The 11,024-nt window shown below is 45.9% G+C and overlaps 1 protein-coding gene across 1 annotated transcript in view; it reads left to right on the top strand.

Moving 5' to 3' along the window:
* DCTN5 (dynactin subunit 5) overlaps window positions 1-1,880 on the top strand; it is a 29,609-nt gene extending 27,729 nt beyond the window's left edge. The window contains exon 6 of the mRNA XM_069570366.1: window positions 497-1,880. Within this exon, the coding sequence (XP_069426467.1) occupies window positions 497-594 (98 nt within the window). The 3' untranslated portion in view covers window positions 595-1,880. The remainder of the gene's footprint in view (window positions 1-496) is intronic.
* The last annotated feature ends 9,144 nt before the right edge of the window (window positions 1,881-11,024 follow it).

Genomic DNA, 11,024 nt, shown 5'->3' on the forward strand with positions numbered 1-11,024 from the left:
TGTCTATTTGGGCATTTCTGTTCTGCTCCTATCTATGATTCAAATATATATAACTGCTCAGGCCTTGGATTCAGTTTCATTGTATGAATATCAGGGCAGTTTCTCCCCTGAAGAGCGCTCACCTTGGCTTGCCCCACAGGCATCACCCCAGAATCCAAGGGATAGATGAATCCTTGCCTGGAACAGCCTCTGTTGTAGTCAGATTTGCCTTAACTCTTCAGTAATGTACTAACTTCTTTTACTTGGAATATATTTCTACATTTTGAGAACAGTATTATTCCCACACCACCACCCCCCCACCCGCAACTCCCTCCACACACAGATTCATATTATCTTGAATATATGGTCAGGAAATATTCTGTTAGCACCAAAGATGGAAAACCTAGTATTTAGACATTTGCAGCTAAAGAAGGCTTCTAGAGGTTTCAGCAGAAGTCAGAGCTGCATGTGGGCCTCCTCTGGCTCCTTGTGGTTGACCAGGTCTTTCTTTCCCCAGGACTCTTCTCAGGGGAGCTCCCAGAATGTACCCAGGAGCTGATGATTGACGTCACCAAGAGCTACTACCAGAAGTTTTTGCCCTTGACACAGGTCTAATGTCTCTGCCTTGTGTCTCGAATTCGCTTGAGCGCTAAGATGAACTTGGGGACAAAGTGAGCCAGACAGCATCTACGAAGAGCTCTTGTGTCTTTGACAACTCCCACCCTCTTTCGCTTTTTTTTTCCTTTGGTTTCATTCTTTAGAATTTCTCAGTCCTCCCAGGCTCTAAGCTCTTAAGACTTTAATAACAGAACAACTGAAGGGTTGTCTCCAAATGCTGTGCTTAAACTGTATCTATTCACTGTCACTCTGTACCATGATGTGGGGAGCACAGACTCATCTGTTCCCAGCACTTCCACCCCTTGGCCCTGCGGACAGCCGGATGGAGCAGGGCACTCTGTCCTAGCGGGGAGGTTGTGTGTGGCCCGTGGCCATGAGCTGCCACAATGAGCACCACTCGCAGGGGTCACTGTTGGCATCCCTGCTGCTCATACAGTTGGTGAGTTGCCACAGCTGCTTGTCATCTGCAGAGAAACTGTTTGCCACTTTTCAGAGCCCGGATTCCTCTTGGCTACTAAAACTTGAAGGGAGGGTGGTTAGTATTTCTCTTCTTTCCAAAATAACCTGATCATCTTAATTCGGGGTGAATAATTGAAGACTTTCTAGCGTTCTGTTCTAGGGCCTTGACTTTCACTAAAAGCTTAGTGAAAGCATCCAGAAAGCATCCCTTAGCATCCAGATTTTATTTTTGCAAAGTCCCAGGTTTAAGTCTCCCATGTGGATGGACTAGACTGGCAGCTAGACTCCTTGACTAGACTCCTTGTCTCATGGTATTTGGGAGCAGCAGTGTATGCCTTATTTCACTGGAGATGTAGCATTTGTGACACTTGCTCCCTGGCCTGGAACCATTCAAACCACACTACATTTGCCATAAACCTCACAGTTCAGACCAAAATATCTATACTTGGGCCCAATCTCATATGTACATGGGGGCCTCTTAAAATCATTCTGGGGGCATGGAACCCTGAGGAGTAGACAGTTGCCAGTGCTATCCATATGTTCTAGGTAATATCTCAGCCCTTCCCATTCTGCTCTAGTAGGAAGACTTAGAAGTGAAGGCCTGGAAAGGTTGGCCTTGCTTGATGCTCTAGTGCTGCTGTGAATGGGGTAGGAGAGTTCAGCCTCAAAGGTTAGAATCTAGCAGCAGCTGTCTTGATTTAACATCCGGTCTGGGGTTTGCAAAAAGAACTGTATGTACTCATCTTTGCTAGTTCAATGTAAAATTGCTTTCTGGTTTCTTTATTTTTTATGTTTGTACATTAAAGACGTGACACATGAAACAAGTCATCTGAAGATGATCACTGTTCACCTCCAGCAATGGCGACCTGTCTTCCTCACTGTGTTCCTGGTGTCCTCCTACAGACTTTATGGTCCCTTGCCTACTTAGAGCTTACACCAGCCCTATAAGCTGGATGTTTTCACCACTTTACTGGTGAGGATAAAAACTCAAAAATGTTAGATAACTTGGTCTGATTGGCGTGGTGAAGGAGTCACACTCGTGTGTTTGGCTCCACAGCCCACGCTCTTAAGCTCTGCCCCGGTGAGATGGGGCAGTCCACTGACTCATGCCAGCAGTCTGTGATGGTTGCAGCTTTTGGGGGAGCCATATACCCCAGCTCCCTTCTCTTTTTGGACCACCGAAAAGGATCTTGGAGTTGGCAGAGCTTTGATGTGCCCTTGGCTAACCTCTTGCTCCCAGGAGAAATTTTCCAGGGTGTGTCTGATAGATTCCCTTCCAGTGCATGTTTGAATACCTCCAAAAGGAAGCTTGCCACTTGATGTGACTAACTGTCCGTTTTCTTCTTTTATTTACTTATTTTATAACTGACATGATTTTTTGACTATCCATTTTGTTGATAAACAACCAAAACTAAGAGAAAGTGGGGTGTTTATTTTCCTGAGCCTTTTAAAAATCTTTAGGTAATTTGAGCTGTTGTCATTAAGTCGCGAAGTTATGTCCAACTCCTTTGCATCCCCATGGACTGTAGCCCACCAGGCTTCTCTTGTCCATGGGTTTCCCAGGCAAGAATACTGGAGGGGGTTACCATTTCCTTCTCCAACGGACCTTTCTCTTCCTGACCCAGGGATTGAACCCGGATCTCCTGCATTGCAGGTGGATTCCTTACTGCTGAGCCCCTAGGGAAGCTCAAGTAATTTGAGTACACAATTCCAAAAATCCTGTCCAGTTACTAAAGAAGGGACATACAATGTAATAGGTTTTGCCGATCCAGAATCCAGTCCTATGCTCTACTTCCCACAGGCAACCACTCAGAATAATTTGCAGTCCGTTGTACCGTTAGTCTGTTCTTGACATGAAGAGATACACACGTCCACACCAGCCTCTGTATTCATGCGGATGTGCTATCCCACATCTTTCTCCTTTTACTTAACAATATGTCTTAAGAGATTGTTCCATTTCGGCACATACAGGTGATGAAAATAGCAATTGTTAACATATGTGTTGTTTACCACGTATCACGTCCTCTTCTGAGTTCTTGCTTTGGGCTCCGCCGGGCCTTGGTTGCAGCACGCGTGGGGGATCTTCAGTCTTGGTTGCGGCATGTGTGGTTTTTAGTTGCAGCATGTGAACTCTCAGCTGTGGCATGTGGGATCTAGTAGTTCCCTGACCAGGAATTGAACTGAGGCACCGTGCATTGGAAGCTTGTAGTCTTAGCCACTGGACCACCCAGGAAATCTCCCTCTTTTGAGTTCTTTACCCTTATTTATGCCTTTAATCCTCACAGTATCTATGAGATAGGTCCAGTTTTTCTCCCTAAGGAGCAGAGATAAATTGTCCGAATTTCTACATCTACAGTGGTGAATTTAGGCATTCTGGCCCTAGAGCTGATACTTTTAATCATTATGCAGAATCCTTCCATGTTCTAATAACTTTTGCAAGTGAAAGTGAAAATTGCTCAGTCGTGTCCAACTCTTTGCCACCCCATGGACTATACAGTCCATGGAATTCTCCAGGCCAGAATACTGCAGTAGGTAGCCTATCCCATCTCCAGTGGATCTTCCTAACCCAGGAATCAAACCGGGGTCTCCTGCATTGCAGGCAGATTCTTTACCAGCTGAGCTATCAGGAAGGCCAGTACCTTTCATTGCCCCAAATGGAATCATTTGGCCAGCCTTTGGTGCACAGAAAGCATTTCAAGCAGGCAAGCAAAAAAGGGTTGGGACTGGGTATTGTTGACCCATCTGGCAATGTCTGCCATAGGCAGGAAGCCTAGGGCCACCTCTGAGAAGATGGTCTTCTGGCCCTGGGCCCTATTGTAGCTACAACTGTGTTCTGACTAGTTAAATGGGAGCTGGTTTCTTGCAAGAATTGTCCTGCTTGCGGCCATTAGAGGGTGTCTTACAGTTCTGTAGCACAAGTTAGCAAGCCATAAAAGAATATACAAACTGGATTAGATAAAAATCGAATTTGAACGCTTTGTTGCAAGTGTAAGAAATCCAGCTTGAATCAATTTAAGCAAAAAGGGGGTTTTATTGACTTACACAACAAATCATGGAAAGGACCAGCTTGAGAAGCAATGTAGTGTGAACCCTGGGTAAGTTACTTAATCTCTCTGTGCTTTCTCATCATAGGCTATACAGTGGGGATCATAGGCTGTAACAGTGGGGATCCACAGAGTTGGAATGTAGTATTTACTACGTGTAAACAGTAGGGGCAATTCCTGGTGCTTAGAAGCACTCTGTAAGTGATCAGCTATCATTGTAGGGACAACCCTATCCAGAGATACAGGGCTCTTTGCTTTTATATCTTTTTCATCTTTACATTAGTGGAGGTATAGACTGCGCTGTGGTAACAAAGAAGCCATCAAAATACAGAAGACTATTTGAATATGACAGAGAAGGTAATTTCGCTGACCTAACAGTGCAGGGATAAGCAAGTGGTCCAGCAGAGGTAGGTGGCTGGGCTCCACGATGTCATCAGGCACCCAGGCTCCTACTTTCTTGTCACATGACCATGTGTAACTGCTCAGGAGGCTGTAAATGTAGTGTCTAGCTGGGCAGCCAAAACTCAGAGGAAAAAGGTTCTGGTAGTAGGGGAGGAGAGAGTGGACCTTGAGAGTCAGCAGGCAGACTCTCCAGGCCTGTGTGTTGGTTCCTTTTCTCCTGCTGCAGATGATCTTGCTCCACACATTAGGGCACGTGGCCGCTGACAGACCCAGACTGGCATCCTCCCAGCTTGGTGGCCCTGAAAGAAAGGTTTCTTTCCTCGAGTTCTAATTTGGACAGTTCCAAAGAAAGTTTCTCATTGGGCTGTCGTGAGCCACCTGTGGCCAAGAGTGTATGGCCCTATAATTAACACGATCTGGGTCATGACCTTTCCCCCGTCCTCACCATTACAGAGAAACAGCAAAGCGTATTTCCAAAACAAGGTGCTGGCAAGACAAAACACTAGCTATTATAAATAGTAAGTGAGTGTTTAATTATGGACTGATACTGCTTTAAAGGTGTTGACACTCATGTGTATCCAAGGAAAAGCCAGCTGGACTCTGTCTCCATGGTGGCTCTCACCCCAGGGGCAATGTGTCACCAGACAATTACTTTTTTAACCCCAGAGAAAAAAGTCTCTTTGTCCTCAGAATACTCCCAGAAGACCGAGCAGGTGTAAGAGACCTGGGTTGGGACCCTTTCCATTTGACTTGGGGCAGAGAGGGGATTATCAGCTCATGTAGCTGATGAGGCCAAGTCTAGAGCTGCCATCGAGCTGGATCCCAGGACTCAGAACTCATAGGGTCACCAGGGACCTGACTCTCTTCAGCTCTTGACTCTGCTTTCCTTTGAGTTGGCTTCATTCTCCAGGCTTCACAATGTGACCCTGCAGCTCCAGTTATTGGTAGAAAGAGCTCTCCTTCTCCGATAAGCCTGTGCACCTGACTATCACTAGCTCAGGATGGAAGTGTCCAGCCTCAAGTAACCACTGTGGTCAGGAAGGTGGAATTCACTGATTGGCTGGACCCAGGGCATGTACCCATGTGGACTGGGAGCTGGTGCTTGGTGGCTGTATTTTATCAGAACAGGAGATGAATGGGTCTGGGCCGGAAGGATTCTGAGGTGTCTAGTTCAGACATTTTCCCCTTCTCCAGATTTCTTTCTTGCCCAGCCTTACCTCCTGCCCCGTCTCTCATTACTCTTGGTCTTGGGAAGTACCTCCTGAGGGGTGTCTGAGCCTGAATTGGGGGCACAGTTGCTTAGTCAAAGTGGAGCGTTCAAGAAAGAGCCATTTGGAGGATGCTCCTCTGCCTGGAGGGGCTTCCCAGGTGGCTCAGTGGTAAAGAATCCTCCCGCCAATGCAGGAGATACGGGTTTGATCTCTGTGTCAGGAAGGTGCCCTAGAGGAGCAAATGACAACCCACTCCAGTATTCTTGCCTAGAAAATCCCACGGACAGAGGAACTTGGGGTTACAAGAGTCGGACATGACTTAGCGACTGAGCGTGTATGCACTTCTGCCAGAAACTGCTTCCCCGTGCACCTTACGAAGGGGTCTTTTTCAGAGTCTAGGTGGAATTTTAACTACATGCCTGTGCTCTTGTCTGAACCCACACTATCTGTGAACTCCTGAGGAGTCAGGCGTGAGCCTGTGATTTTCCAGCACATGGGGTGATTACCTGGATTTGAGTCCCCCTACCTCTGGTCCCCACCCCACTCCAGATAAGTCTCATGTTGCAGGATCCTGGGTGCAGGGAACAAGGTTGAATGATTGACTTATGAGTCTTCTGTTGGCCAATTCTGTTTCACATGGCTGCACAAGGCCGTTGTGGTTTATTGGGGTCTATGGTGGTTTCTGAGTTAGTCACTTCTGCATGAGCCAGTTCACTCAGAGCTGAGACCACAGTTACTTTCTTAGTCACTCAGGCCCATCTGGGTGATAACAGACTGGGAAATGAATCAGACAAATATTGCTGCTATTTTCCACAGCCTTGGAAATTTCTCAGCTATAAAGCAGGGATCTTGGTGGCTCGGGAAGCTTTCCTTGGGGTCTGGATCTGTCTGGTGAACCCACCGGGTGTCCAGAACATGGAGCTCCAATCTCATTTTGACTCGCCCTCAGCCATTTGCCAGGACAGATTGCATCTAACAAAGCTGAGTGGTTGTTCTGGGTGGTCACATCAAGCTGGCTGGTCTCCTAATGGTAGCTGCTGTAGGGCTGTAAGGCCCCTGTAATGGCAATGGCAATGTTAGAACAGTGTGTTCAGAGGCGTGCTTATTTCAAAACAGGTGTTGGCAAAATGTCCTGCCAACGTGGACCAGTTCCCATAAGTCCATGATCGCTGAAATGCTTCTAGAGCCCCAGTGATGCGCTGTGCTTTTGTGCTTTTGCTGCCCCTTTAGGGCTCGGGGCGGGGCCTAGGGGGAGGGGGACCTGACCACATGCTGCAACACTCATTTATTCATTTAACAAATACTGAGCCGCAACTGAGTGCCAGGCGCAGGCCTAGTGAAGAATAAGACAGAGCCAGTCCCTGCCTGTAGGGATCTAACGGCTTAGCCCGGTAAACAGAACAGTTCTCCGGTGGAGGCCTGAGGGGCTCTTCTTGAGGGTCACCATAGTGATGAAGTGTGGGTGTTGGGGGCAGCAGATTGAATCCCAGCCCTGCTGTTCTCCAGCCATGTGAATTTGGGCTCGTTATCTCACCTTGTGGAAACTCACATTTCTCATCCTTAAAATGGGGAAGATTCATAGGGGTTATTATGATTAAATGCATTCATACATGTGACGCATGCATAGGGACTCAGGGTGAGCACTCAGTAAATGATAGTTATAACTAGTATTATTAGAAATGATACATCTTATAGTATATGGTTGTGCCATACTATTATGTATGCATGTGAGCATGCTAGTCACTTTAGTTGTGTCCAGCTCTTTGCAACTCCATGGACTGTAGCCTGCCAGATTCCTCTGTCCGTGGATTCTGCAGGCAAGAATACTGGAATGGGTTGCCATCCCCTCCTCTGGGGGATCTTCCTGACCTGGTGATCTTATGTCCCAGCCTCTACTGTATGTCTTACACTATTATTAGGAAGTGAGCCCTTTATAGTATAAGGTGCAGCATTCCTATATATTTTTAAAAATTTAAAGTGAATTTAAGACCATCTTTCCATATCATCTTTCCCTTCATCACAAAGAAAAGGTGGGGCAAAGAAATCACCCCTCCTTGCTTTGTATCTGGAGTGTCAGGCACTTATTAGAAAACCTTTACTCCTCCCAACTGTCAAAAAAAGTAGGGATTTTTACAACCCATCATACAGTGTGAAGGAGGCCAATCTTAAGAGAGGTTAGGTAAATTTGCCCAGTGTCACACAGCTAATAAATGGCTGTGCTGGAATCAAAGCCAAGTCTTATCTGGCTGCAAAGTCCATGTTTTATGCAGCAAAGCACTTACCCTGAGCACTGCACTTGCTGCTCTGTTGGTTGGTCCCTTGCTTTCCTGAAGTTTCTGCTGCCTGTTGGCCACACCCATTCTCGTTATACACTCTGACCTGGATCCTGAAGTAAGAAGAGGTGGCCCAGGAGATCCTACTTCCCCAAGGAGACTGAATAGCTTGTTCTGTACCTCCACTGGATATCAGGCAGATGGTTGTGCATATGAAAATCATTCAAGAAAGAGACACAGGAATGGAGTTCACTCCTCTCTGACTTTGATCCTAAGTCTGAAGCCCGTGTGGGTTTTCTTGGCCCTGCCAGCTTTTCTTTAGCTACATTCATCTCAGCCTTTCATATCTGCTGGTTGGACTTTCTGGTTTTCGATGGAAGTAGCAAGAGGCTGAGGAAACAGTATGATCAGAGGGGAGGGGAGAAGTATGGAAATTCGAGAGGCCCAGGAACTGGAAAGTCCTGTTGAAGACTCCGAGCTCCCTGGGATTAGGTACAGGTTCTTTTTATTTCAGTAATAATAACAACATTATTCTAAGAGATTCCTCTTAGAATTCCTCCACGAAAACCTTAGGAGATAGGCATGTCTTCTCCTAGATAGAATCCTGGGAGAAGGGCACCATAACCATCCCTGTTTTATAGACCTGGAAATTGAGGCAGAGAGAGGTTCAGTGACTTGCTGAAATCACATGTTGTTTGAACCCAGGGTTTCTTCAGGCCGTGAGTTTAACCAGCATGTCATATTGCTTTTTGGCAGGAGTGAATGAGTGAGTGAGTGAGCTAGTGAACCAAAGGAGTCTGGGATTTGGTTCTTTTTAAAATAAAGTTATTTATGTATTTTTAAGCTGTGCTGTATCTTTGTTACTATGCACGGGCTTTTCTCTAGTTGTGAAGAGCAGGGTATCTACTCTTTGTTGCAGTGCTCAGGCATCTCATTTCAGTGGCTTCTCTCGTTGCAGAGCATGGTCTCGAGGGCACACGTGCTCAGTAGTTCCAGTTCCTGGGCTTTAAGAGCACAGGCTCAATAGCTGTGGTACACGAGCTTAGTTGCTCCGAGGCATGTGGGATCTTCCTGGACCAGGGGTTGTTTCAGTGCCAGTGTCTCATGCATTGACAGGCAGATTCTTTACTGCTGAGCCACCAGGGAAGCCCTGGGATTTGGTTCTTGCCAGAACAACAAGGCCCTGAGAGGCAGTGTGCCAACAGGTGTGCTTTGGAGTCAGCAGAATTGAGTTGGAATTCAAGCTTGCTACCTCCTGGCTGCATGACTTTAGGCAAGTAACCTGATGTAGAAGTGCTCATTTCCTTATCTTTAGGTGGGAAAAGTAATCCTTTTCTCCTAGGGTCTTTGTGTGGATTAAATGAAATCATCTCTATAAAGCTCTTAGCCCTGTGCCTGGGATACAGTAAGTCCATAAAGGTTCACTGTTAGTGTTACTATTACTGATACCATGCAGATAGATTGTATTAACATGGCACAGTTGCAGCTATATAAATTTGAATCTCCATGTTGATAAGGACTAGAAGGGAATATGAAAACAGTTGTTAAAGGATGGCTGAAAGGGAATTAAAGTTTCTTCAATGCTTTGTAAATTTTTTAGTAAGTGTTCCTGAATGAAATAAATAAAACATACATGCAGTGGGTGCTCAACAGGCCTTTGCATGTATGAATGAAAAACGCTTTTTAAATTAAAAAAAAAATTTTTTTTTGACCATGCCCTGAAGCTTGTGGGATCCTAGTTCCCCAACCAGAGATTGAACCAGTGCCCTTGGCAGTGAAAGCTGGGAGTCCCAGTCATTGGACTGCCAGGGAATTCCCTAATTTTTTTTTAATTGGTTGAATTTGTTGCTTAAAAATGTATGATAGTGGATACCCTTGGGGGGTTTATTACTGAAAGGGGGCCTGTGCAGGAAAGAGTGAACACTGCTGGCCTGTGATGATAACCCTGTACATGCTGAATTTACTACTAGGGGTTTGAGTACATCTGCAATGAGAAAAAAAGGGAAGTTTTTTAAAAATGGCTTTGTATTTTGTGGCCATTGTATCTGGAGATATAAAATTGATTTATGATGTTACATGCTTATAATTTCATAAATGCTAGTGGAGCCATCTCAAACATGCAAATTTTAAATTAAGAAGGTATTGGTGGGGTATAGCTTCCTTGCTTTTCCTCTCCATAGGTAGGTTGGAATTTAAATTCTTTGGATTTTAGAACCAGAACAAGTCTCCATACCTGATGATTTTTGCTATGATTTGTGTCTGTTGGAACCTCTGGAAAGAGGGTGACAACATAAGAAGAGAAGCACTCTCTGAATAGAAATACACATTTGGATTTTGAAAAAGCAATTAGTTAAGTTTCTAATTGGCCCTTGTTGAAATCAGATGTCTGACCCTTAGAGGTTGATGATTGTCCAGTCTGATATGCATGTTTTTGAGTGGGTCAGTTTGGACTCTGAGACTGACAAAAGGGGTACCATGCTGTCTGGCACTGCAGCACGCCTTTGCCTCTGCTGAAGAAAAGTACCCGGCTTGATTGGAATCCCCAGTTCACTGACCCTCGTTGCCTGGACCTCACTCTAAGCTGAACCCTAACACTGGCTGTCAGTACACTCTTTCAGCTTCCCAAGGAGCAGTGCTGAACTGAAAGCAGACCCAGGCTCCATGGGCAGAGTTCAGTCAGACTCTGGGACCACTGGAGATTTAGGGCCCCTCTCTGGAGCTCTAAATGGTGACAGCATACATCGTGGATGCTGGCTGTACCAACTGGGTCACATACAAATGCCCACAGGAAAGAGTCATTCTTTGACGGGACCATCTAAAATCAAGCTGCTAATCAGCTCTTTTATGTCTGATGCAGAGGCTGATTGTATCCTGACTTGTGATCCCTGCCCAAACCTGCAAGTCGGAGGAGGGCACATCACAGAGACTCTGACCGCCGGCCACCTCCTGCTTCTGACATATCAGATTCTGGGCCTTCCCTGAGGGTGGCTCGATGCTTTTGATTTGTGTGCTCAGCCTCCTGGGTGAGCCGTAACTTT

The sequence above is a fragment of the Ovis canadensis genome, chromosome 24 (assembly GCF_042477335.2).
Source record: "Ovis canadensis isolate MfBH-ARS-UI-01 breed Bighorn chromosome 24, ARS-UI_OviCan_v2, whole genome shotgun sequence".
Lineage (NCBI taxonomy): Eukaryota > Metazoa > Chordata > Mammalia > Artiodactyla > Bovidae > Ovis > Ovis canadensis.